Raw genomic sequence first — 27,829 nt, 5'->3', positions numbered from 1 at the left:
ATAGATAGATGAGAGGAATGATGGATGGATGGATAAGTGTAGATAGATTGGATAGAATAGATAAGAGATACAGATGAGAGGATGGATGGATGGATAGATAAATGTAGATAGATGTAGATAAATAGAGATGAGAGAGATGAAAGATAAGATAGATGAAAATGGAGACAGACCAACAGAATTATATTTCGGTCTGCCTGTCCCTGCCAAGAGAAATGAACAATATCATAAGGAAATGCAGAAAAATCATCTTTGGCTGGACTTGTTCCCAGCGCCTTTTGTCCCAACTTCTTAGCCAGCTCCGGCCCGAGCATGAAAAAAAATATTCCTCACCTGTCCTCTCCCCCATGATCATTATGTTCTAGCTGACTGTTTCTCAATTGTGGCCCCTTTAAGACTTGTGGACTTCAACTCCCAGAATTCCCCAGTCCTCCAACACCCCCACCCCGTTTCCACTTTGGAATTCTGGGAGTTGAAGTCCACAAGTTTTAAAGCGGTCCAAGTTGAGAAGCATTCGTGGCAGCTGTAAAAAGTTCCCCACTTACTTAAAACATAATAAATAAAAAAATACAAAAAATAGGGAAAGACAGACTCCTCTTTTGTGAGCTGGCACAACCGAGACCCCTAATTATCGGACAACCCCCCCCCCCCCAGAAACCACAAAGAGAATTTTGGAAAGAGTCCTTTCTTTATTTGGGCCAACTGATAGAGTGCCCCGTCTTTTGGGCAGACGTTCAGTTCTGCCGCGTGGCTTCTTTCGTGGCTCCCCGGAAAAAGAGGCCGGCCCCGGGTCTCCCTGGCGAACACGGACAGCGGTACCAGCACCGGTAGGTCAGGAACCAACACAGCGTAGCAATGGCGGCTCCCACCACTTTGTGGCTGTAGTCGTACAGGTAGACCACCGTACACGCCAGCAGGAAGTTCCAGAGCAGGAGGAGGAGGACGTTAAGCAGGAAAATGAGGCGCAGCGGCACCCCGGCGGGGTGGCCCTGGGCCAGGTAGCGCCGGAAGATGGCCGTCTCCTCCACCATCAGCAGGCAACAGAAGGTGAGCAAGAAAGTGTGATCCGAGACGTCGTAGCCGTGCCATTTGTGGCCTTTGTAAAGGCACGTCCACTTGTCCGGCAGGCCGTTCACCAGGATCCCTTCCGGCACGGGGTCGAAGCAGTAGCCGGTCAGGTTCTCGATCAGGAGAAAGGCTTCGGTGGCGCCTAGCCAGAGGCCGGCGCCCACCGCCAAGCGGGCCAGGTGTCGTAAGGTGAGCAGGATCTGGTGTGTGGACAGGTAAACCACCGGAAGGATGAATCCGCCGAGGAAAATGCAGGTCCAGCCCCAGGCAGATCTGACAAATTTTCTAGGGGGGGGGGGGAACAGGGTGGGGGGATGAGAATCAGAGATCTAAACAGAGCCAGGACGATCAAGAGGGAAACGAGCCAGGATCTGTGCAAGCTAAGATGGCCACGTTTCACCCGGATACTTCATTCTTGGTTCCAGGGAAAGCACTGCAAATTACAGGTAGTCCCGAACTTAAACAGTCACAATCAAGTCCACAATTTCCATCGTTAAACAAGAGGGAGGTTAAGGGGACGCCGGGCGCACATTACGACCTTCCTTGCCGCAGTGCTTAAGAGAATCACTGCGGTTGTTAAGTGAGTAGCACGGTCGTTAAGCAAATCTGGCTTCCCCCATGGACTTTTGCGGGTCAAAGATGGTAGCAAAACGAGAATCACATGAGCCCGGAACGCTGCGACCATCGTCAGTGCGAATCTGGGTTAAGTGTGAAAAACCGTCACTTTGTTCAGTGCCGTTGTAACTTTGAACGGTCACTACATGAACGGTTATAAGTCGAGGACTACCTGTATAGATTTTCTTTCTTTTTTGGTTCGATTTATGATGATGCAGCCAGGTGAAAGAATGGCAAGACTTCACACCAGCCAGAAAACGGATTAACGGGGCAGATACGAATGTTGAAATCAAGAGCACCTAGTCCTCGACTTACGATGGATCACTTCGCGATTATTTGAAGTTTCAGATCTACTTATGATCCGGTTATAAGCCGCTCCCGTCCCAGCAACTGGGCTGCTTTTACGGCCTGATTTACGACGATTTGCTGGAAACTGGTGGTCCCAACATAAAAAAAACCTGGTGAACAATAGATTTGTTTAACGACTGCCTTAAAAAGAAAAGGTGGAAAAATCAAAAGTCGCTTAGTTGAGTTGGGTGGCCATGGAAGCTCAATGAATGAATATTTTTTTTAAAAAAAATCAGTCATGGTCATTCGGTGATCTGCTTAACAACCGGCACAACTTACAACCATATTTCAGGGCTCAATTGCAGTCATAAATCAAGGACGACTTGTATGTTACAAGAAGCTGTTAAAGCTGGAAGAATGGACTCCAGGTAGTTCTCAAATTACGACCACAATTGAGCCCTAAATTCCCGTGGCTGTGAAACGATTGTTAAGGGAATTTTGTTCCGTCTTGCCACGGTTGTTAAGTGACACACTGCAGTTGTTCAGTCAGTCACCCAGGTTAAGTGAATCTGACTTCTCCATGGACTTTGGGGGGGAGAGGGGGAGGATCGCGGGACCCCGGGGATGCTTCAACCGTCATAAACACGAGTCCGTTGCCAAGCCTCTGAATTCTGATCACATGACCAGGGGAAAACACTGCAACGGTCATTAAGCGTGAACAAGTCCCCTTCCCCCCCCCGCGATCTCCTCACTTTGAACGGTCACTGAGCGAATGGTCGTAAGTCGAGGACTAGCTGTGACCCTGGATGACCTCGTGCCAAGGAGATCTAGGTGTTAAAATGATGTTGGCATGCTTTCCATTGTAAGATATATTTGGGAATTGGGAGCCGCAGAGATAGGCAGTTGAATCGATAACGTTTCATCGCATAAAATAAAATGGAATCGCTTTAAACCCCCCCCCCAAGCTGATCACTGCCAACCCACCTCCCCCAAAAGACCCACACACACACACAAATTACTCACATGTTAAAGAAGTTGTGATGATTGGCGAAGATGGCCCGGGGATTGACGTAAAACTGAAGCAGGGGTCCAAAAATGACCACCGATGCCAGCCACAGGTGGTAAGCACGACGGAGGCCTGGCACCCCGAGAAGCCAAGCGTACTGGTTGCTCCAGAAAACCACCAGCGCCTGGCCCAGGGATTTGGCCCACCCCGCGCCTGTGGCCAGCAGTGAGAAGGGCCTTTTAGGGGCTCGTCTTTCTGCCATCCCCTCCCCTCCTCAGATCAACCCACCTGAAGGAAGTGGCAGAGATGCCCCGGGTTGGCAAGCGGGCGAGGAACCGAAGGAGAAAAGAGTCGACGGGAGAGAAAGAGGGGGTGGGGGGGAAGAACCCATGGCGTTAAAAGTGACGCCCGGCGACAGCTGCGGGCACGTCGCCCAGCCGATGCGAAGGACAGAAGGGCACAACGGATTAGGAGACCGGCTGTCCCTTGCAGCCTTCGGCGGGGGGAAATCAAGGATTGGTTGGCAAGGATCTCAAAGAAGAAAAAAGTTTTGCTCCTCGCTTGAACTCTTTGGGACTTGCTTGTAAAAAGAAGCAACAATAAAATCGCAAATTGTTCTGCTCGCCCTAAGAGATCTTTCATTGCTTTCTTATCTCCTTCTCTCCCTCCATTCCTTTCCTTTCCTTCTCGTTTTCCTCCCACTGGCCAAATTTTAAGAGGTTGGAAGTTGAGACTCAAACCCATCAGAATAGAGTTGGAAGGGGGTCTTGTAGGTCATCTAGCCCAACCCGCTGTCCCTCTTGCGCCGTGCTCGTGGTCGATCCCATTTTTATCAACAACCGCGCGAAAAAAGAGCGGTTGAGTTTTGTCTAAACTCGGTCCCTTCGATTTTGGAAGCTGCGATGTTCTTCTTCGGCCTGGACCTCATCTGCCTTCGATTTTCCCTTGGAGGATTAAGTGAAAGATGTCGTATTTTTCCCGGGTGTCGCATCGCCTGTTCCGAAATATTCGAAACTTTCGCTTTACGGTTTTGAGGAGTTCCCTTGGCTTCGCCACCTCCTCCTTTCCGATGTTGTCAACCCGGCTTATATGTAGAACAGCCGCCCGTCAATCCACATTTCAAATGCTGCTTTCTCGCCAGCTGGTCTTCGTGGGCGTTTTCTGGACTATTTTCAAACGATACACGCCGCCCAGCTGGTCTTTGAATGAATTGTTGTACGTTGAGGACTAGATGCATGCACGCACGTTCTGGTTTGGGGACTTGGTGCCGAAAAAGTTCGCCAGGGTCTCTTCCAGTGGCTTTCTGTCAATAGACCCATTTCTCCCCTCTGTAGAGAAGTAGAAAAGATGCCACATCCGACAAGCCTGATTTTCAATCTTGCTGCCCAAGCAGGAGTCCCTCTACCCAGGGTGCCGAACCTATGGCACGCATGCCAGAAACGGCACACAGAGCCATCCCGCACAGGACATACCCATGCTGGCCAGCTGGCCTTCGTGCGCACAGGGGTGCCAAACCCCGGAAGAGCAGCATTCCGTGCGCGCTGGCACCAAAACATCTGGGTGTTCTCCAGCTGTTTGTCGGCCGTTACGCTGGCGCCAGAAATTAAAAGTCGGGGTGCCGGCAGGTGCATGCATGACAGAACGCTGCTCCCTTGCGGGATGGTTTTGCATGCTATTTCCGGCCCGCGGTGTCGAAAAAGGTTAGGCCTCACTGCCCTACGCCATTCCAGACAAACGGTTCTCCAATCTCTTCTTAAAAGCCTCCAGGGATGGCACGCCCGCCACATTCTGGTGGCAAGCAGTTCCATGGGTCAATTGTCTCAAGTTCTAGGATGAACCTCTCCCCTTGAATGGCGGCACGGAAATCCCAAAACAAACCAAATTTCAACCACTTTTATTTAAGACAATGGACAGCAGATTGCATCACCCCTGAAAGGGAGAGGAGGGAGGGGAAGACCCTCCCCCTTTCTACAAAACCTAGATTTGGAAGGGAGCCCCAGCATGGACCCCTCCCCTTTGCCCCCCCTTCCCAGAAGGCAGGACCCCTGGGGAAGGATTGCGAGTTGGGGGTGGGCTCCTTTTCCAACTAGAAGAAACGAACAAGGAATTCCCCCCCCCCTGGCTTTCACACGCTTTAAAACAACACGCGGCTCTTTTCACTCATCCCTCCCATCCATTTATTTTTTTAAAAAAAACAACTCTTTGGGTACCTCCAAAAGCCCCTTCTTTGCAAGGACCCTCCCCGTTAATATTTACAGAGCAGGTGAGACCCCTCCACCTGTGAGCGTTTCAGAAATAGAGCCGAGGAAGGGCCAAGTTGGGGGACGTCTTTTAAGGCTAAGGACGACAGCAAAACCTGTCTCCCCGCCCCTTCCAAGGAGCCACCCCCCCCTCCTAGAAGAGGCAGAAAGGGATCACCCCAATTTTGGGTGTGTGTGACTGAGGGTGACGCGAAGAAGACACCGTCAGCATCTGTGAAGAAGAGGGAAGAGATAGGCAGCTGGGAAGGAAGCACCAACTGTCCCTCTGGCCACAAATGTGTTGCGGACATTTTCATGTCGCCCGACAAATATTGTGCAAGGACCCCTCCCCTGCCTCCAAAGTGGGGGGTGGTGGCTTCAGCGAGCGCTCACCATCATCCCTCTGAGAAAAGAGGGGGAGCCATCTCAATCACACACATCCCCCTCAAGGATCTTTGGATCGTTTTGGGACCTCTCGTGTCGTTCAGGGTTCCCTTCTCCGTGGCTCAGATCAGAAGAAAACTGGATATTTCCCCTGCCCCAATTTTTCCCCCCTGATAAGCTGCAGACCGAGGTCAAGTCTTACAAGGCACCCCGAAAATTATTGTGGGTGCGTTACACCTTTGTTGTGTGGGTAAAGGTGGCCAACGAATCTTGGCGTTGCGAGACCATCTGCAGAGTTGCTGTTGGGGGCGATTTCCCCATCATGATTCTATACCAGAAGGAGGTTTTCTTCCAAGGGCCCATCTGGCTTTCCAGCTGTAGCCCTCCAGATGTGAATTTCGGTGCCCCATATTCCTGGGCCAGCCGTTTCTCCCCCCCCTTCCGCTCAGGATTCGTGGGACGGAGTCCAGCTCATCTAGGATACAGAAATCAGCCCAGCAGGCACAAAGACATTCAGCGGGTGGTTTTGCTGTTTTTTCCCCCCCGGTCTGGATTTTTTGCTGCTATCCTTAGGATCCGACTTCCGCGGGATGGTTATCTGTATCCTCAAAGTCGCCGCCGCCAGAAGTTTTAGAGAGGGGTGAGCTCATCCGAAGCGCCTTTCCTCCCCTCCCCACCCGGCGAAACACTCCCCCCACCCCCGGAAACGATTGGTAACGCAAGACGTCGTTTTCCCCCCTCGCTCTTGGCCCCGAGCGGGTCCCAAATTGGAGGAAGGTGGCGAACAAGTGAGGCGGAAGGCTACTGGTGTGGGGGAACAGCCAGTGGGGGGTTCCTTTCTCGGGCGGTTAGGAGCTGCTGGGGGTTGCCGAGATCATCTTCGTCGTACTCCATTTGGTGATACTCCCAGAGACACACGTTTCCATCCCACTGCAAGAGAGAGGAGGGGAGAAATAAGAGAAGAGAAGAAGATAAGGAGAGAGAAGAGAGAAGAAGAGAGAGGGGAGAAGAGAGGAGAGAAAGAGAAGAGAAGAGAGGAGAGAGGACAGTGATAGAGAGTGAGTGTTATTGTTTCTATTCAGGGATTACAGGTAGTCCTCAAATTACAACTTTAATGGAGATTATTAGAATTGAAAGTGACTTGACCTGCTGACCCCATGACCTAAAGGCCAGCCATTAATAGAACACAGTAGAGGTAAGTCCTTGCCTTACGACCGCGGAGTGGAGCCCCAAATTTCTATTTCTAAGTTGTTAAGTGAGTTTCGAATGACCATTCTAAGGCCATTCTTAACCACCGTTAAGCGAATCACTGCTATTGGTAAGTTAGTAACACGGCGGTTAAGCGATATCTGGTGTCCCCATTCTGACTTTGCTCGTCAGACGGTCGCTTGGGGGGGGGATCGCGTGACCCCGGGGGATACTGAAACCGTCAAGAGTCAAGGGCCAAGGGCCTGAATTTGGATCACGGGGATGCTGCAACAGTCGTTAAGTTGGAGAGCATTTGAACAAACTGCGTGACTGTCTGGTTTGGTGGCAGCAGTACCTCAGATAGAAAGTCCCTACAGAGAGTGATGAGGACACTGGAGAAGATTATAGGAAGCTCACTTCCCTTTATTCAGAAAACCGCTTATAAGCGCTGTGTGCTTAGAGCTAGAAGCATTGTTAAGAGACCCCACACACCCACTTCACGGTCTGTTTCTGTTGCTCCCCTCTGGGAGGAGGTTTTGAAGTATTGCTAGCAGGAGTACCAGATTCTGTAACGGCTTTGTTCCCTAGGCCATCCTTTTGAGTAAACTCACAAGATTTGTTTTTCTCGCCATAAACATGCATACATTCGAGCTATACTGTGTTGTTTCTCCGTGTTGTGTAATATATGTGGGTACATACACATGATTTTGTATTTATTTATTCATCTTGTCATGTTTATGTAGTGTAAAATTGGAGGTGGAGACCCTTTAACTTTACTTTATTTTACTTTATTTAGATTTCTAGACCGCCCCTCTCCCGAAAGGGACTTTAAGACCTGGATGCCATAAAATTTCCTTTTTAATGTATGCCAAATAATGTACATTCAAAGTACAATAGTTATTCTATTCTATTCTATATTCTATTCTATAATATTCTATTCCATATTCTACTATTCTATTTTTTACTCTATTTTCTATTCTATTTGCTATTCTATCCTCTATTCTTTGCTATTCTATTCTATTCTATATTCTATTCCATACTATTATATTTGTTATTCTATTCTCTATTCCATTTTCTATTCTCTATTCTACTATTCTATTCTGTATTCTATTCTATATTTTATTCTATTCTATTCTATATTCTATTCTATTCTATTCTATTCTATATTCTCTTCTCTTCTACTCTACTCAACTCTACTCTACACTGTTCTCTTCTCTACTCTATTCTCTTCTACTCTAGTCTACTCTACTCAATTCTACTCTACTCTACTCTATATATTTGGGCGTCCTCCTAGATGCCCGGCTGTCCATGGATGACCATGTGGCAGCCGTGGCAAGGGGGGCGTTCCACCAGGTTCGCCTGGTGCGCCAATTGCGCCCCCTACTGGACCGGGATGCCCTACGCACGGTCACTCATGCGCTGGTGACGTCTCGCCTAGATTACTGTAATGCTCTCTACATGGGGCTTCCCTTGGGACGCGCCCGGAGACTGCAGCTAGTCCAGAACGCGGCCGCGCGGGTTATCATGGGGAGGTCTAGATACTCCCACGTAACACCGCTCCTGAGCGAGCTGCACTGGCTACCTGTGGTTTTTCGGGTGCGTTTCAAGGTCCTGATTACTATCTTTAAAGCGCTCCATGGCACAGGACCTAGTTACTTGCGGGATCGCATCCTCCCACATACATCCCTGCGGCCAATTCGCTCTCACAGGGAGAGGCTTCTCCAGGTGCCGTCCACTAGGCAATGCCAGCGGGCGACACCGAGGAGTAGGGCCTTCTCTGTGATGGGCCCAACCCTCTGGAATGACCTCCCCCCCGACATTAGAACCACCTCGGACTTCCGCTCCTTCCGTCGAAAATTGAAGACTCACCTGTTCCGACTAGCTGGCCTGGCATGATTATAAATGTTACATCTATGAACTCCTGGTAGTATATTCTCATCTGGTTATTTTAAGGGTAATGTTTTAGTTTTAATTGTTTTTAGGGCTTTTAGCCTCATATTTATTCTTCTGTACAGTACTCTAAATTTTAACCTCCTCCACATACATACATATATTTATAGTTCTATTTATATTTGTATTCTATCTGTTGTTTATTGTGGACTGTACACCGCCCCGAGTCCCTTTTTGGGAGAGGGGGCGGTTTAGAAATGTGAATAAATAAATAAAATAAATAAATATATTCTATTCTATTCTCTTCTACTCTACTCTACTCCATTCTATTCTATATTCCCTTCCTTTCTACTCTGCTCTGCTCTATTCTATTCTCTGAATGCTCCTGTCACTTTTTCTCAGTGCCGTTGTCACTTAATGATCGGTTGTAAAGTCAAAGACCAACTCTAAACAACTTGGCGCTCTCTGGCTAGAAAAAGGCACCTTTCTTACACTCTTTTGGACAGGTCATAAAGCGAACCGACACAACCCGGCAACCATGTGCTCCTCCTCCTCCTAAAGGTGAACGCCTCCATCCCCGCCATGGGTTCCCCCAAACTCACCGAGCTACTAACGATCTTCTCCTCGTACGGATGCCAACTCACATCCCGCACGCAGGCTTGGTGGTTGATCAGTTTCTTCACGATGAGGCCGCTCAGGAGATCGTAGACTGGGGTGGGGGTGCGCAAAAGGAGGGAAGAGAGAGGAAGAGCATCAATAGCTATGTAGGGTTAAGAGAGCAAGGAGGGAGGGGGGGGGGGAGAAGGAGAGGGCACCCCTGTTCTGGAGGATATGGGGCCTCCGAGATTTGATTCCGGGTGAATTGGACTTCAGGCAGGCCAATTAAAAAGTCTCTCTCGTCAAATGTTTCAGGCATAAATGAAATTGGGTATTTCCAAATTCTTGCTTGCCCTTTACGTTGACCTGAAATCTGGGAAATGTGGGCTTTCGTGACTAAGGTAGGACTAGAACTCACAGGCACCTGGTGATCGGCTCAAAGTCACCCAGCCAGTTTTCATAACTAAGGTAGGACTAGACTTCACCGGCACCTGGTGATTAGCCCAAATTCACCCAGGCAGCTTTCATGCCTAAAGTGGGACTAGAATTCGCAAGCACCTGGTGATTAGCCCAAATTTACCCAGGCGGCTTTCATGCCTAAGGTGGGACTAGAACTCACCGGCACCTGGTGATTAGCCCAAATTCACCGAGGTGGCTTTCATGCAAAGGGGGACTAGAACTCACCGGCACCTAGTGATTAGCCCAAATTCACCCAAGCGGCTTTCATGCCTAAAGTGGGACTAGAACTCGCGGGCACCTGGTGATTAGCCCAAATTCACACATGTGGCTTTCATGACTTAAGGGTAGGACTAGAACTCACCGGCACCTGGTGATCAGGCCAAAGTCACCCAGCCAGCGTTCATGCCAAAGGTGAGACTAGAACTCATCGGCACCTGGTGATTGGCTCAGTCACCCAGCCAGATTGCATAACTAAGGTGGACTAGAACTCACCAGCACCTGGTGATTAGCCCAAACTCACCCAGGCGGCTTTCATGGCCAAAGCGGGACTAGAACTCATGACCTTTTGCTTTTTAGCCTGTGGCCTTAACCACTAGCCCAAACTGGCTCTCAAATGTCATTTGACTTTAACTTGGGAGCTCTGCGACAAGAGATCCCAAGTGGATCCTTGGATCTCCTCTCCTGCCCAATCCCATGGCAGCACTCGAGTGAATTGCTCTAAGTCTCCTCCTTGAGCTTGGAGGGCGTACTGGTTCCCGAGCCACTTACCCACCACCCGCCCCGTGGAGCAGCCGCTGTAAATGTACTGCTGTCCCGTGCTGTGAGGAGGGGAGAACCGGCAGCGGATCAGGGTGTGGAGGACTCCGTGGCCGCGGTAGGTCATGAGAGAAGTGTCACCTGGAAGTTTTGATTTACGTCGGGCTGGGGAAGGAAAGGAAAGGAAGGTTTAGGTGTCTCCGCCCCTGCCTTTTATCCCCAGATTTAGGGTGGCTCTTTCGTCTCGAGGACCGGCCCATAGATTTCCACTGTTCTCCTCTCCTCTGCTTTCTGCGTAGCAGGCACTGGACCCAGCTGTTCCTCCTCTTCCTCATCAGCCACTTCCAGACCTGGGGGCTGTTGACTCTCCATCTGGGGGCTGATGGACGGCCCAGGCTCCGCCTCTGCCTCTCTCTCTCTGCCAGCTCCACTCCTTCTTCCCCCTCAGAGCTCTAGGGTTGCCTTGCTGCTGACCCTGACTCCCACACCTCCTCCTCATCCGATTCAGCTGCCGGAAGGGCCGGCAGCCGACGGACCACAACGCATGTATACACTGCCTTCACTTCCTGCTTCTGTCAGGTTTCCGAAAGATGCCCTAATTAATTCATGAGCCTCGAGCCAAGTTTCAAAAGAAAACCAGTCATTTATTAGGAGCAACATTTCAGCAACACCCTATGGCAGTCAGACCTAAACCTCATTTGAATTACAGCGGAACTTTACTACCCCGGTTCCTCCCCTCCTCTCCGTCTGTGTCGTAAATCACATTTTCCAATGAGGTGCACCCCTCCCAAGCCTGCTGTAGTAATCTGAGATCCGACTCTAGCCGAAGGTATGAGTGGAATGCGTTCCCCCGCTTTCCTCACCATGGCAACTTTATGAGTTGGCAGCTTCCCGGTTCCTCCCCTCCCCTCCATCTCTGTCGTAAATCACATTTTCCAATGAGGTGCACACCTCCCAAGCCTGCTGTAGTAATCTGAGATCCGACTCTAGCCGAAGGTATGAGTGGAATGCGTTCCCCCGCTTTCTTCACCATGGCAACTTTATGAGTTGGCAGCTTCCCGGTTCCTCCCCTCCCCTCCGTCTGTGTCGTAAATCACATTTTCCAATGAGGTGCCCACCTCACAAGCCTGCTGTAGTAATCTGAGATCCGACTCTAGCCGAAGGTATGAGTAGAATGCGTTCCCCCGCTTTCCTCACCGTGGCGACTTTATGAGTTGGCAGCTTCTTCCGTTAGAGGGGAAATTGGGGGGGGGGGGCATACCTTTTTTGGGTACCTGTTGCCAGCGATAATCCCAGATCTGCTGGGTGACAGCGTGCCGGGATGCTTCGAGGCCCTCCTGGCTCGAGAATTTGCGCATGTCCCACAGCTTAATGGTCTGGTCCTTGGAGTTGGAGATGAGGTACCGAGCGTCTCCCTGAGGGAAGAAGACAACAGCAGCTCAGGAGAGCTTTTAGATGCCTCCATCCTAAAAGTTCAAAACTTCTTGAAAGGCCGTCTCTAAAGAACCACATCTGGGGGACGGACGGACGACGAAAGGAACCGTAACTCAGAATTTTCTCTGCTTCCTGGAATGATTCATTCCATTTTGGAAGGCGTCTTATATTCATCTCCAACAGCGGCTATGTTTTCCCTGGGAGTCTGGAATAGAATTGTAAGGTTGGAAGGGACCTTGGAGGTCTTCTAGTCCAACCCCCTCCTTAGGCAGGAAACCCTATTGACCCCTTCTGACAAATATTTCTCCAATCTTTTCTTTAAAACCTCCAACACTGGAGCATTCCCAACCTCTGGAGGCAAGTTGTGAGGCTGATGAATTCTTCTGTTTAAATCAAGTCATCCATTAAAAAAAAAAAAAAGGAAAATAAACAAACAGATTCTGGTTGTGCAGATCTTTCAAAGGGAAAGGACCCCTGAGGATTTCCTTCAACCAGTTTTTCTAGTGACCACCAAATATGGCTCCAACTGTTTCTGAGAAAAGCTTTAGACCAGGGTGTCGAACCTTGGCCATGCTGGCTGGGGAATTGTGGGAGTTGAAGCCCCCAAGTCTTAAAGTTGCTAAGACTGGAGCTCCCTGCTTTAGGCTAAGAGGGAGCCGGCTGGGGAATTCTGGGAGTCGAAGTCCACAAGTCTTTTAAAAATTGCCAGACAGGAGCCTCCTGCTTTAGGTTAAGGCTGGGGAATTCTGGGAGTTGAAGTCCCCAAGTCTTTTAAAAGTTGCCAGACAGGAGCCCCCTGCTTTAGGTTAAGGCTGGGGAATTCTGGGAGTCGAAGTCCACAAGTCTTTTAAAAATTGCCAGACAGGAGCCCCCTGCTTTAGGTTAAGGCTGGGGAATTCTGGGAGTTGAAGTCCCCAAGTCTTTTAAAAGTTGACAAGACAGGAGCCCCCTGCTTTAGGTTAAGGCTGGGGAATTCTGGGAGTTGAAGTCCCCAAGTCTTTTAAAAATTGCCAGACAGGAGCCTCCTGCTTTAGGTTAAGGCTGGGGAATTCTGGGAGTTGAAGTCCCCAAGTCTTTTAAAAGTTGCCAGACAGGAGCCTCCTGCTTTAGGTTAAGGCTGGGGAATTCTGGGAGCTGAAGTCCCCAAGTCTTTCAAAAATTGCCAGACAGGAGCCTCCTGCTTTAGGTTAAGGCTGGGGAATTCTGGGAGTTGAAGTCCCCAAGTCTTTTAAAAGTTGCCAGACAGGAGCCTCCTGCTTTAGGTTAAGGCTGGGGAATTCTGGGAGTTGAAGTCCCCAAGTCTTTTAAAAGTTGCCAGACAGGAGCCTCCTGCTTTAGGTTAAGGCTGGGGAATTCTGGGAGTTGAAGTCCCCAAGTCTTTCAAAAATTGCCAGACAGGAGCCTCCTGCTTTAGGTTAAGGCTGGGGAATTCTGGGAGTTGAAGTCCCCAAGTCTTTTAAAAGTTGCCAGACAGGAGCCTCCTGCTTTAGGTTAAAGCTGGGGAATTCTGGGAGTTGAAGTCCCCAAGTCTTAAAGTTGCTAAGACTGGAGCCCACTGCTTTAGGCTAAGAGGGAGCTGGCTGGGGAATTCTGGGAGTTGAAGTCCGCAAGTCTTTTAAAAGTTGCCAGGGTTGGACATTTCTCCTGTCGGCTAAGCAGGAGCTGAGCTCACCTTACTGTCGATGAAAGTGATACCGTCCTGGTGCCCTGCCAAGATCCCCACCGGCTGGGGGTCATCCTCTCGCATGGTGCGCCGGTCCCACACTTTGCAGATGGCGTCGTCGCCTCCCGAGAAGACAATGTGGGAGCTGTTGTCCGCGAAAGCGACGGCGTTGACGTCATCTTCATGGGCCTCGATCTGCGGGGAAGGGAGCCAAGGAAACGGAGGGGAGGAAGGAAGGAATGAGATTTCAATGGGAGAACATACGTATGCGGTGTATTTTTCAGATTTTAACTGACCTGAAAGGCAGTTAAACTCTATAGAGGCCACATTGGGCAATCCTGAAGGGATAGAATAGAGTAGAGTAGAGTAGAATTTAGAATAGAATTGAATAAATAGAATTTAGAACAGAATTTAGAATAGAATAGAATTTAGAATAGAACAGAATTTAGATTAGAATAGAATTTAGAATTTAGATAGTGTTCCAATATCTCAGGGGTTGCCCCAAAGAAGAGGGAGTCAAACTATTCTCCAAGGCACCTGAGGGTAGAACAGGAAGCAATGGGTGGAAACTAATCAAGGAGAGAAGCAACCTAGAGCTAAGGAGGAATTTCCTGACAGTTAGAAGAATTAATCAATGTAACTGCTTGCCTCCAGAAGTTGTGAATGCCCCAACACTGGAAGTCTTTAAAGATGTTGGATACCCATTTGTCTGAAACTGTATAGGGTTTTCTGCCTAGGCAGGGGGTTGGACTAGAAGACCTCCAAGGTCCCTTCCAACTCTACTATTGTATTGTATTGTATAGAATAGAATTTAGAATAGAATAGAATTTAGAATAGAATAGGATTTAGAGTAGAATTGGATTTAGAATAGAATAGAATTTAGAATAGAATAGAATTTAGAATAGAATTTAGAATAGAATAGAATTTAGAATAGAATAGAATAGGATTTAGAATAGAATAGAATTTAGAATAGAATAGAATATAGAATAGAACAGAATTTAGAACAGAATAGAATAGAATAGGCAGAGTAGAGTAGACTAGAGTAAAATAACAGGGTTGGATGGGACCTTGAAAGTCTTCCAGTCTATTTCCACAGAGGAAATACCAAGCTCAGCTTGGAGCTGGGGGGCGCGCATATGTGTGGGTTGTGTGCACATGTGTAGGGGTGGGGGGGCCCTTTGCATTATGGATGCCAGCAGTTGCCTCCTGAATAAAAGCCAACTTTGGGACAATGACCTGGATGACGGAGAATCGCCCTGGGCATCAAGCCCCCCCCCCCCTCCGAGTACCTTAAGCGTCCGCTTATTCTGTTCCATGTCAAACACGTAGACACAACCATAGTTGGCCCTGTGGACAGAGAATGAAGAATAACAAGGTCAGTGTGTGGGGACAGACAGACAGACAGACACACACACACACAGAGTGGGCACAGCAAAGGGCCTTCGGTAACAACCTTGCACGAGAGAAGAATAGTCCTGGACTTACGACCACAGTCGAAGCCCAGAATTTCTACTGCTAAGGCAGGCAGTTGTTCAAAGCAAGTTCTGCCCCGTTGACAGCCTCCCTTGCCACGGGTGTTACGTTAGTAACGCGGTTGTTAAGTGAGTCGGGCTTCTCCATGGAGTCTGCTCATCCAGGAGGTCGCCAAAAGGGGGGAGGGTCGTGTGACTTTGGGAACACGGCAACGGTCGTAAGTCTGAACCGGTGGCCAAGCGTCTGGATTTGATGATATGGCGGTGTTGAAGTGTGAGTGACCGGCCGTTAAGCCACTTTTGTCAGTGCCGTGGTCGCTTCAAACGGTCACTAAATGAATGGGCGTCAGTGGGAGGAGCGAAAATCAAAGCACTTAAACGTTAGCCACGGCTGGGCCTGTTCTGCCTTTGGGCTTCCCATGGGCCTTCAAAGCCAAGGGCAGAAATGGGCCTCTGGCAGCTTCCTCTTCCACCAAGAGCTGGCAGGCAGAGGGGCATCACTTGCTGGCCTCCAAACAGGAGGGGTGAAGACAGAGCGAGGGAGGGAGGGGGAGGGAGAGAGAGAGGAGAGAAAGAGGGGAGGGAGGGACAAAGAGAGGGATGGAGGGAGAGACGGAGACAGGGAAGGAGAGGGAGGGAGGGAGAGAGGTATGAAAAGAGAGAGGAGGGATGGAGAGAGTGATGGAGAGGGAGGGAGAGAGGGAGGGAGAAAGAAAGAGGAGAGAAAGAGGAGAGGGAAGGACAAAGAGAGGGATGGAGAGACAGAGAGGGACAGAGGAAGAGAGCGAGATGGACAGAGGGATGGAGACGGGGTAGAGGGAGGGGGAGAGGGAGAGGTATGAAAAGAGGGAGGAGGGATGGAGAGAGAGAGTGATGGGGAGGGAGGGAGAGAGGGAGGGAGAGGGAGGAACAGAGGAAGAGAGGGGGACAGAGGGATGGAGACAGGGAGGGAGAGGGAGGGAGGGGGAGAGAAGGAGGAAGAGGAGAAGGGAGAGAGGTATGAAAAGAGGGGGGAGGGATGGAGGGAAAGAGGGGAGGGAGGGGGAGAAAGAGGAAGGGATGGAGAGTGGGAAGGCGAGAGGGCGGTAGACAGAGAGAGGGGGTAGGTAGAGGGCGAGAAGGACAGAGGGATGGCGAGAGACAGAAGGGAGAGAGAGAGAGAGAGAGAGGGAGGGAGGGGTGGAGAGGGAGAAAGAGAGAGGAGAGAGTGGGAGGAAGGGAGGAAGAGAATGGGAGGGAGAGAGGTATGAAGAGAGGTGGGGGAGGGAAGGAGGGAGGAGGGAGAGAGCGAGGGATGGAGGAAGAGAGCAGAAGGGAGACAGAAAGATAAGAAAGAGAGAGAGAGAGAGTTGAGCAGAGTTGAGCTAGAAGACTTTGTTTCTCGCCAAAGAAAAAATTTAGGCACGGGGGGGGGGGGGGGAAGAGACTATTTCCCGAACGGCCAGCTTACCCGCCAAGCACTTCCCTCCCATCCGAGGAGACCGCCAGGGAAAAGACCGCAAAACGGCGTTCGTCGGGCCTGCGAGGAAGAGAAAGTCGTTATGCCAGGTGCTGGGGGGGGGGTCTCCGTTGTTCGAGGGGGGCCGGCCTGTGTGTGTGTCTTGTCCTCTTTACCTCAAGTCCAGGGCGGTCTGGGTCTCACTCTCCCCGTAGATGTTGCAGATGTGAACTAAAGAGAAGGGGACAAGGGCTAGTACAGACTACCTGGAGGCAACCCAGTTTCCCCCCTAAAGGTTCCCCTCGCACATTTCTGCTAGTCGTTCCCGACTCTAGGGGGCGGTGCTCATCTCCGTTTCAAAGCCGAAGAGCCAGCGCTGTCCGAAGACGTCTCCGGAAGGCGCACGGAACGCTGTTCCCTTCCCACCAAAGGTGGTTCCTATTTTTCTACCTGCATTTTTAACGTGTTTTCAAACGGCTAGGTCGGCAGAAGCTGGGACACGTCACGAGAGCTCATTCCGTTACGCGGAGCTAGGGATTCGGACTGCCGACCTTTCTGATCGACAAGCTCCGCGTCTTAGCCACTGAGCCACTGCGTGCCTAGCGCCATATCAACTCACTGTAGTCCGACCAGCTGGAGTAGAGGAAGTGTGTCCTGTCAGGGGTGAAGGCTACATCCAGCACGCTCCAGCCGACGTCTCGGGCTTTGACACTCCGGAAGTTCCGGAAGGCTCCGTAGGTGCAGTCGTATAAGCGGATTCGCTGGTCTGAAAGGAGAGGGGAAAAGGGAACAGAAAATTTCAATTCTGGGTCACGAGCAGCCCCAAGGTAGCCCCATCGTAACTCTGAATGGTTGCTAAGCGATCCGTCGTAAGCCCTGAGGCTCCAAGTGGTTGTAAGTTGAGGGCAGTCACCCCGGAAGCGGACCTGACTGAGGCCATCTTTTGAGGCGTCACGGTTGCCACAAAAGGGAGGGGGAGAAAGGAAGGGTGGAAATGGAGATTAGCTTGGCTTTGTGGTCAAAGCAAAAGGTTTTCTCGGGGGAACCAAGGTCATTCCAACAGGGGGCTGAGAAGAGGAGTGGAGTAACCAAGCAACCTGCTAGCACCATCATTGGACAGTGGGACCGAGGACCTGCGGGGGAAAGGGGGAACTATTCTTGTTTAAATTAGGTGATAACCGCAGGAACTTTCAGAGTCGGTTTTCACCGGTTGTGCCAATATGATGTACCCAATAAATTTGTTCTTTGAGGAATCTACCTGCCCCAGAGTTCGGCTTTCTATGGCTGCCTTACTGGGAACACTGAGAAGGACTATCTGTATCCCCCAACATTCTCTTCCCATAAAGCAGGGGTGTCAAACTTAAGTCCCACGGCCCGCATCCCGCCCGCGGTGTGCTTAGATCTGGTCCACAGGGCTGCCCTGGAATGAGCCAAGGACTGGCCCTCGGTGCTTCTGCCAGCCAAAAAAGAGTTCGGGAGAGCTACGCGAGGCCCTCCCCGGCTCTGTTGTGACTCACCAGTTGTGGCCCGCCAACGGCCAATGGAGCTGGCAGCAAATTAGGACAGCGAGGAGGTTGGGGGCCAGTCCTGGAGTCTGGGGAATGCTCTGATGAGGGCTCTGTGTCGGAGGCAGAGAGGGGACCAGGGCCGTCTGACAGTTATCAGCTGCCTTCGGAGTCAGGCATCAGTGAGGCAGAAGAACAGCTGGAGCCTGTTCCCAGTGTAGTTGCCAGACGAAGGGAACAGCTAAGGAACAGGGGTCGACTTGGGAGTAAGGCCACAGCTGGACGGTGAATGGCCCCTCCCAGAGGGATAAAAGAGGGAGCAGGGGAGTGGAGCTTGCAGGAGGCCATTAGTTCATTCCTGCATTCTTGCCAAGTATTGCGGCGTCTGAAAGAGATCGGCCTGGCCACTCTCCAAGCCTCATCAAGGTCAGTAATGGTCAACTTTCTCGAAAGACTGTGGGAGAGGAAAGACTTTGCTGGAGAGGAATTCACTGTCAATTAAATAAAAGGGGTACATCGGGACGAGGATTTGGCTTCGTTCTGCTGGGGAAGCTTAGGTCAGAACAGGCTCCATTTTTGCTGGCGGAGGGCTGCAGGAGGCCGCCGCAGCCAAAAACGGATCAAGTGACTTCGATCTGGCCACGCTCACCCCCGACGTCAAACACAACTCCGAGTCGGCCCTCAATGAAATCGAGTTTGACACCCCTGCCATGAAGGAAGACGACGATCTAAAACAGGATTATTATTTTTTTAAAAAAACCTCCGTTTGCGAGCCTACCTTGACAAGCAGACATAAAAAGTTGTCCATCGCGGGAATAGATGCCACAGAAGGCTTTTTGCAAATAGGTGTCTTTGACGGTCAGGTGATTGGGAAGGAAGCTGGGGAAAAAAGGGGAAAACCGTAAGACATACAGGTAACTCTGGCGTGGAGTCTCTTCTAAAGCCACTTTTGTCTGTTTCTTGCCTGAGAATGTACACTCACACACATCCACATCTTTCTCATCAGATACTTACTGTGACACGATCTGCGAACATTCCCCGGCTGAGAAACTGCTGTTATGGCAAAGGCCTCGTTCTCTCTGCGAGCAAGGGAAAGAGTGAGGATTATGGGTCTCTGGAGATTGTCACTCATCCAAGTCATGGTTGTCCCCAAAGGTTGTGCCTTTTTCAAGAGGCCACTGGACTTCCTTTGTTTTACAATACAATAGCAGAATTGGAAGGGACCTTGGAGGTCTTCTAGTCCAACCCCCTGCCTAGGCAGGAAACTCTATACCGTTCCAGACAAATGGCTATCCAACATCTTCTTCAAGACTTCCAGTGTTGGGGCATTCACAACTTCTGGAGGCAACTTCTGTTCCACTGATTAATTGTTCTCACTGTCAGGAAATTCCTCCTCAGTTCTAAGTTGCTTCTCTCCTTGATTAGTTTCCACCCATTGCTTCTTGTTCTACCCTCAGGTGCCTTGGAGAATAGTTTGACTCCCTCTTCTTTGTGGCAACCCCTGAGATATTGGAAGACTGCTATCATGTCTCCCCTAGTCCTTCTTTCTCTTAAGCTAAACATACCCAGTTCCTGCAACCGTTCTTCCTATGTTTTAGTCTCCAGTCCTCTAATCCTCTTTGTTGCTCTTCTCTGCACTCTTTCTAGAGTCTCCACATCTTTTTTACATCGTGGTGACCAGAACTGAATGCCGTATTCCAAGTGTGGCCTTACCAAGGGATTATAAAGTGGTATTAACCCTTCATGTGATCTTGATTCTATCCCTCTGTTTATGCAGCCTAGAACTGTGTTGGCTTTTTTGGCAGCTGCTGCACACGGCTGGCTCATATTTAAGTGGTTGTCCACTAGGACTCCAAGATCCCTTTCAGAGTTACTCATGTTGAGCAAGGTACCACCTATACTGTACCTGTGCATTTCATTTTTCTTGCCTAAATGATGTTTCACTTCTCATCCGAGAAGCTTCTTCGTCTCTGCCTGGATGGTGGGGAACGGAAGGATTTATCCTCCTTGCAGACAGCTGGTCATTTGCATTGAGAGTTGTTGAGGGCCCTTGTAGGTTTGTCTGTGTCCTCTGGGGTCACCCGAGTGGTGAAAATAAGTGTGGAGCCTTCTTGGAACTGTTGAAAGGACTGTGTTGTAAACCGGAGATAGATGAGGTCACATCCCTCCCCCCTCTGTTGAAAGAGGGGTGTTCAATTTGGATCCAAATGGCCTCTTGGACCCCTCTTTCAAACCAGCGGTCCCCTCTGTCCAAAATGTGGACTTTGCTGCCTTGAAAAGAACGGGCTTTGTCTTTTAAGCGCAGGTGGACTGCTGAATCTGATCCTGATGGATTTCTTCTGTATTGGGCCACGCGGTTGTAAAGTGGCTGTTTCGTTTCCCCAATCTCCAGATCTCCACATGTCTCACTGCATTTATACTGCAGGCAGCCTCAGCGTCTCTCTAAAACGGACACAAATGACCAGCTGCCTGCAAGGAGGATAAATCCTTCCAATTCCCCCATCGTCCATCAGAACTGAAGAGGTTTCTTGGATGAGAAGCGAAACGTCTTCAAAAACCCAGTTGCCTCTCGGGGGGGGGGCAGGGGGGGGGAAAGCACCTTTGGGACGGTTTCAATCTTGTTCCCACCCTCAGCGTTTAAGGCAAAAACGCACCCATTCGTTTCTCTACATGGGGCTCCCCTTGAGATGCACCCGAAGGCTCCAGTTGGTTCAGAATGCAGCCGCGCGGACAATCTTGGGGAGTACCAGGTACTCCCATGTAACACCACTTCTGCGCGAGCTGCACTGGCTGCCTGTGGCTTTTCGAGTGCGTTTCAAGGTGTTGATTGTCATCTTTAAAGCGCTTCATGGCTCGGGACCTAGGTATTTGCGGGATCGCATTCTACCCCATACATCCCTACGACCAATCCGCTCTCACAGGGAGGGTCTCCTCCGGGTACCTTCCGCCAGGCAATGCGGGCGGGCGGTGCCCATGAGTAGGGCCTTCTCTGTGATGGGCCCAACCCTCTGGAACGAACTCCCCCGATATTAGAACTACTGTTGATCTCCGCTCCTTCCGTAAAAAACTCAAGACCCACCTGTTCCGACTAGCCGGCCTGGCCTAATTGTAACCACAAGTACAATCTATTACTGACCTTCCTGGATGGCTTTTTAATATTGGCTTTTTAATATTGTAAATTTTGGGGTTTTACTTCGGTTTTAGACTGTTTTTAACTATAAATGAGTTCGGGCATTTTACAGACTGTATGTTTACGTTGGTTGTCTAGTGTTTCGTGTTCTGCTTTGTTGTCTTTATATGTACTGTCTGTACACCGCCCCGAGTCCCTGCGGGGAGAGGGGGCAGTATATAAATTAAATAAAACTCAAACTCAAACTCCAGCAACTTAGAACAGCAAAACAGGATACCTGTCCCAGCAGCTTTGGGATGCTACGGTCAGGTTGCCCTGGCGTGAGTCGGCCCGTTGCTAACTGGATGCGTGTTTTAATCTCGTTGTGCTCCAGATCCCGAGTGTCTGGTGTCAAATCCACTGCAGAAGATAGATAGATGGATAGATAGATAGATAGATAGATAGATAGATAGATAGAGCTGTAAAATAACCCTATGCAAGCTCTCAGTGGGTTTTTTTTTTTTAATGCATATCTACGTAGTTTAGTTTAACTCTGAGGCAGTCTGATTGTTGGGTGTTGTGCCTGAGGTCTAAATTTAACCGTTTTGACAGAATTCTAGATCACGAACAGCCCCGACAGGCTAAAAGTCGAGAGTTTTTCAGAGCAAGGAGAGCAATTGCAACAGCCAGAATTCTGAGATGTAATCTGGTGTAGCGAGCTTTCCTCCAATACGAAGCCTGGAGCTTGGTTAGCTTTTGTTTATTGCTATTATCCGCCAAAGAACGGAGGCCTTTGAAGTCTGGTGCTGGAGAAGACTCCTGCATTGAGTCCCTTGGACTGCAAGGCGATCGAACCGGTTAGTCCTAGAGGAGATCCACCCGGACTGCTCTTTAGAAGGCCAGATCCTGAAGAGGAAACTCAAAGACTTTGGCCACGTAAAGAGAAAGGAGGACTCCCTGGAGAAGAGCCTAATGCTGGGAAAGATGGAGGGCAAAAGAAGAAGGGGACGACGGAGAAGGAGGTGGCTGGATGGAGTCACCGAAGCAATCGGCGTGAGCTTCAATGGACTCCAGAGGATGGTAAGGACAGGAAGGCCTGGAGGAACGTGGTCCACGGGGTCATGATGGGTCAGACACAACTTTGCAGCTAACAACATTATCCGCGTTAAGTAAACAACTCTGAACTTCTTGGCAATACCTGGTGGTTTGTACTGATCTCCTAAACGTCCTTCCCAAGCACTGTCAGTATCGTCGTCGGAATCTGAAACAGCCTGGAACACCCGGGCGCTGGCTGTTCCCCCTCCCTGCATGAGGTGAAACTGTCCCCTAGGGAAAGCAGGAAAGAGATTAAAAAAAAAAGGAGCATTAGCAATTACGAACCCCGTTGCGTCACAAACACGTACTGTAGTAATAATCCTTCGAAACGATAGAGTTTGGGTGTGACGACAGTACATTCACAGGTACAAAAGGAACACTTCGCAATGCTCAAAAGTTTCACAATTGCTCCTCTACTGCAGTATTTCTTCAACCGTGGCAACTTTGAGAGGTGTGGACTTTTAACTCCCAGAATTTTCTGTCCAGCCTGAGTGGACTTCAAAGGGTTTTTTTTCCAACTGGACTTTTTTTTTTTCCTTTGAAAGCATTTTTTTTCTCATCCAAGAAGAATCAAAGCTGCTTCTTCTTCATCACTCTGCTAAACACCTAATTCCCACAACATGGCCTTGTCCCTTAGGATATCTACCCATATTGTATTACAATCTAACTATTGCCCTTCTCATCTTATTACCTGTTCTCTTATGACTACCATTTTATTGTTTGTATCTTACGATTTAGGTTGTTTTTATCTAGTACTAGCCGATAACCTGGCGTTGCCCGGGTATTTATTAATAGGGGGGAAATGTCCAGACCAAATGTAATTTGGAATGTTGGATTTTCCTCCTCAGCAGAGGGAGCCCCCTAGTGGAGTACTGTAAAGCCGTTACCATGGTAAAGCCACTGCGCTGTACAGTAGAAGTCATTTTACGGCAGAAGCCATTTCAAGGCACAACAGGCTGTATCTTAACAGAACACCCCCCCCAGGGGGTGTCTTACCCCCACAGTATTTTTTTCCAGAGAGTAAGTCATCTGCGTACCAAGTTTGGTTGGAATTGCTGGAGGCGTTCCAGAGTTATGATGGAACACACACACACACAGAGCCATTTTTATATATACAGAAGATTTTACAACTACCATTTTGTATCTTATGATTTATGATGACTGTATTTTATGATTGTGATACTGAGTTACCGCTTTGTTGCTTGCCTGTATACTGATAGCACGTATACTAAGAGTGTCTATGGAGATTCTCAATCACTCAGGTTGAGAATGGTTGTCCCAAAGGTCTTTTTTTCTCAAGAGGCAACTGGAATTTCTGGACAGTCCAGATGCCTCTTGAAAAAAAAAAAAAAGCCCCTTTGGGACGTACACGGAGAGCTTGTTCACTGAAGAAAAATTATTTGTGTATCCAATCACACTTGGTCAATGCGGAGTACTATTCTCCAGGCAGTCCTCAACTTACGACCACAAATGAGCCCAAAATTTATGTTGCTAAGTGGGAAATTGATGGAATACGTTTTTGCTCCATCTGAAGACCTTTCTTGCCACCACTGTTAAGAGGATCACTGTGATTGTTGAGTGAGTCACACGGTTGTTAAGTGAATTTGGTGTCAGGATTCCAAGTAATAGATCCATCGCAAGCAAAAATTCCAATGCAGGTGAATTCCTCAAAGAATATCCCGTTTCCCTCAAAATAAGACCTCCCTGGATAATAAGCCCAATCGGGCTTTTGAGCACATGCACTAAAATAATCCCTACTCCAAAAATAATCCCTCCCCGAAAATATTGCAACACATCAGCAGCCATGGGGTGACCATGCTCGCCGCCTCCTGCACCTTAAAAATAAGAAGACCTCCCCGAAAATAAGGCCAAGTGCTTATTTCGGGGGTCAAAAGAAAATAAGACCGTGTCTTATTTTCGGGGAAACACGGTAGCTTTATTGGAAACATCAAATTGGCACATATCTGATGAAAACCAACTCTGAGGGGGGCCCATGGTTTTCACATAATTAAAAATAAAAATTTCCCCCCCCAATCCCAAACAATCAGTCACATGGCCCAAACAACACAACGTCCGCTGATCTGGGGACATCCCTCCTCCTTCCTCCCACCAGGTGTGAGAACGTCCTTGGTTCCCTAAGAGAAAGAATTACATTTTGACTAGACAACCTCAGCTATTTCTAATCTCCCCTGCCTATTTGGCAGCACTGAATCTCCCAGATGGCTTCAGTCAGGTCAGATTCACCTTGACATCTGGCTTCCCCACTGACTTCGCTTGTCAAAGTGGTTACAAAAAGTGATCCCATGATCCAAGGATACCGCAACCATCATCAATACAAACCATTTGCTGAACGTCTGAATGTAAATCCCGTGAGCACATGTGCAGTCAGATGAGGCAAGTGAGGCACAGCCTCACCGCTCTCATCATGAAAAGAAAAAAAAATGTAAAAGGAAAAAGCTGAACTAGTTGCTGTCTCTACTATGAGGCAGGAGAACTGCGTGCCTCATCTAGTCTGACTTTAGGCGTTTTATGATCACTCGAGCAGAGTTAAGCAAGGGTTAAAAGCCTAAAAATTCCTGACGTAGGTGAGGCACGCAGTTCTCCTGCCTCATAGTAGAGGGCGCTTTTTTTAGAGGCTTTTTTTAACAGTTAAGCAGAGTCATCCACGGAAGCCAGGCAAAGAGCCATGCTGTAGCACACACACTTTCCCCCAGCCTCTTTCTTTTGGAAGGCTCGGATCGGCTCTCCTCCGGCTTCTCTGCCTCTCCTCTCACCCCAGGCCTACCAGGAGGAAGTGAGTGGGTGGGCTTTATTGCGTTCCAGGCATTTCCCACCCAGACAGCAGGCTGCATTTGCAATGGTGGAGGTGTTTGAGGAAGGCAGCAGGGGAATGGGGGGGGGGGGGGGATGGCAGAGGAGCTGCTTTCAAGCCACTGGAAAAGATATCCAATCCAACTTTTGTGTTTGTGTGTTTGTTTGAGAGTGAGTGAGAGAGGGAAGGGGGTAGGAGAGATAGTCCAATCCAACTTGTGTGTGTGTGTGTGTGTGGTGTGTGTGTGTTTGAGAGAGGGGGAGGAAGGGAGAGAGAAACAAATGCTGTCGTTTTAAATCGGAACTGAGCATGCCTGGCTGTGGAATTCTGGGAGTTGCAGTCCACAAGTCTAAAAATATTTGAAACCCACCACTGTGTCAGTGCCTCACCAGCCATAAACCTCACCGCACGTCACTGCTGCAATGGTTGTTAAGGGTGGAAAACAGACATCCATCCCTGCTTTCAGCACTGTGGTAACTTCGAACAATCACCAAATGACTGATTGTACATCAAGGTAGTTCTCAACTTACAACTGTCTACTGAGTGACCGTTCAAAGTTACATCGCTGGAAAAAAGAGACTCGTGACCACTTGTCACAATCACGACTCACTGCACCATCCCGTCACGTGACTTAGATTGGGAGGCTCAACGAGCGATTCACGCTTATGACGGTTGTCGTGTTCCAGACTCACAAGCTTAACCGCCGGGTGACTCATTCGGCAGATGCAGCGATTCACACAACAAACATAGCAAGAAAAGCCATCCAGCGAGGCACTACCTAAAGGTCTCGCTGAAACCTCCTGCATTTTGGTGGCTGCGTTGCAGTCGTAAGTCGAGGACTACCTGTATCTTAGGGGCATGGTGGCTCAGCGGCTGAGCTCGTGGATTAGAAGGTCGGCAGTTCAGCGGTTTGAATCCCTAGCGCTGCGTAACGGAGCGAGCTCCCGTGACTTCTCCCAGCGTCTGCCAACCTAGCCGTTCGGAAGCAGGTCAAAAAGGCAAGTAGAAAAAACAGGGACCACCTTTGTTACCTGCGGGATCGCATTCTACCCCACACATCCCTGCGACCAATCCGCTCTCACAGAGAGGGACTCCTCCGGGTACCTTCCGCTAAGCAGTGCGGGCGGGCGTTGCCTAGGAATAGGGCCTTCTCTGTGATGGGCCCAACCCTCTGGAACGACCTCCCCCCCGATATTAGAACCACCTCGGACCTCCGCTCCTTCCGCAAGAAACTCAAGACCCACCTGTTTCGATTAGCCGGCCTGGCCTAATTGTAACTGTAATTGTACTTACATGGAACTCCCACTACTGACCTTCATGGATGGCTTTTTAAATTTTAAATTGGGGTTTTAAATTGGTTTTAGAATTGTTTTTAATTATTTAATTAGTTTGGGTTGTATATACAGACGGTATGTTTGCGTTGTTTTGTCTGATGTTTTATGTTATGTTTTGTTGTTTTATACACGAACGGTCTGTACACCGCCCCGAGTCCCTACGGGGAGAGGGGGCGGTCTATAAATTTAATAAACCTAAACCTAAACCTAAACCTTTGGTGGGAAGGGAACAGTGTTCTGTGCGCCTTCGGCGTTGAGTCATGCCAGCCACATGACCACGGAGATGTCTTCAGACAGCGCTGGCTCTTCGGCTTTGAAACAGAGATAAGCACTGCCCCCTACAGTCGGGAACGACCAGCACACATGTGCAATGGGAAGCGTTACCTTTTACCTGGACTTTATTCTTTGTTCAAAGAAAGGAAGCAAGGAAAGCCAGTTTCCTTTCGGGATCTTCACCCGGGGGGAGGGGGGTCGATCCCAGGGATCTGCCGGGGGGGGGGAAGGAGGGGGGAGGACAGGGGGGAGGTGGAGTTACCTGCGCAGTAGATATGCCAGTACCTGGGCCAGATCCACATCCTCGTCGTCCTCTTCTTCGCTGCGCAGGATGCCCGAGTCCCTCCGAGACCAGCTGCCGTGGTTCTCCCGGCCCCCCGAGCCAGCGTTGCTACTGCTGCGGGAGCCCATCGCTCAGGGCATTCTCCAGCTTGGCCCAACACTCGCACTGCCCCTCCTGGGGTTCAGAAAGGAGACGGTGGTGAAAGAGGAGGAGGAGAAGGAGAGGACATGGCGGCCTTCCTCCAAGCCTTTCATTAGTCCCCTCCTTACTGAGGACTAGCGCCTTGGAGGCACCTCAGGAGCGTCCCCTGTTCTCTCCCCTCCCACCCTTCCTCCTCAAACCCCATATCCCAATTTTGGGGCCTTCCAAGGCCAGCATTCAGGGCTCCCCTAAGTAAACCAACCCATCCCTGAGGGGCTTCAGGGGCAACTGCCCCCTCTCTAACCTTTCACCTCCGCTCAACAGGCCCCTCCACCAATGGAAAGCCAGCTTGTTAGAACGTGTCCCCCGTCCGCGGCCAATGGGAGACGTCCACGGGCCGCGCTCCTCCAATCAGCGCGCGCCATACTGGGGGGACACTCTGGCTGCCCGGCTGCCCTTTTCTTGCCCACCAATCAGGAGGGTTCTTGACGTTGTTGGGGTTTTTTTTTATTGCTAGGGAGCCCCCCCCCGCGGCTATCCACCCTCCTCGGATTGGTGTCAGTCAGCCAATGAAATGCCTCCCGCTCTCCTTTTCGCTGTTCTTTCCTTTTTCCCTCCCCCCGCGGTGAGCGCGAGACCCTCCTCACCCTCTCAACGGTCGGAGCGCGAGGCCTTGTTTACATCTTAAGAGGGGCCGCCGCTTGAACCCGAGTGGGGCAGGGGCCGAGGGGGCGGGGCGAGCCGGCTGAACAAGACGATTGGCCACCGCTCGATTCACGTGG

At 49.9% G+C, this 27,829-nt stretch overlaps 2 protein-coding genes across 2 annotated transcripts; both read right to left on the bottom strand.

Moving 5' to 3' along the window:
* Nucleotides 1-674: 674 nt before the first annotated feature.
* On the bottom strand, nucleotides 675-4,712 carry LOC309400811 (fat storage-inducing transmembrane protein 1-like). The gene is made up of 2 exons (XM_081969498.1): nucleotides 2,992-4,712; nucleotides 675-1,350 (listed from the first exon to the last, which is right to left on the bottom strand). Exons 1-2 carry the CDS (start codon nucleotides 3,234-3,236, stop codon nucleotides 732-734), a joined length of 864 nt encoding a protein of 287 aa, XP_081825624.1. The 5' UTR covers nucleotides 3,237-4,712; the 3' UTR covers nucleotides 675-731.
* Nucleotides 4,713-4,852: 140 nt separating this feature from the next.
* On the bottom strand, nucleotides 4,853-27,829 carry DCAF11 (DDB1 and CUL4 associated factor 11). The gene is made up of 15 exons (XM_081969497.1): nucleotides 27,695-27,829; nucleotides 26,886-27,080; nucleotides 22,308-22,435; nucleotides 21,408-21,529; nucleotides 19,015-19,079; nucleotides 18,779-18,879; nucleotides 17,115-17,261; nucleotides 16,672-16,726; nucleotides 16,508-16,576; nucleotides 14,875-14,932; nucleotides 13,595-13,780; nucleotides 11,750-11,903; nucleotides 10,501-10,653; nucleotides 9,279-9,385; nucleotides 4,853-6,528 (listed from the first exon to the last, which is right to left on the bottom strand). Exons 2-15 carry the CDS (start codon nucleotides 27,032-27,034, stop codon nucleotides 6,400-6,402), a joined length of 1,623 nt encoding a protein of 540 aa, XP_081825623.1. The 5' UTR covers nucleotides 27,035-27,080; nucleotides 27,695-27,829; the 3' UTR covers nucleotides 4,853-6,399.

This window comes from Natrix helvetica (genome assembly GCF_964273705.1).
Source record: "Natrix helvetica genome assembly, chromosome: W".
NCBI classification, from domain to species: Eukaryota; Metazoa; Chordata; class Lepidosauria; order Squamata; family Natricidae; genus Natrix; species Natrix helvetica.
The sequence above is the reverse complement of the archived record's forward strand: the minus strand, read 5'-3'. Positions and strand labels throughout refer to the sequence as shown.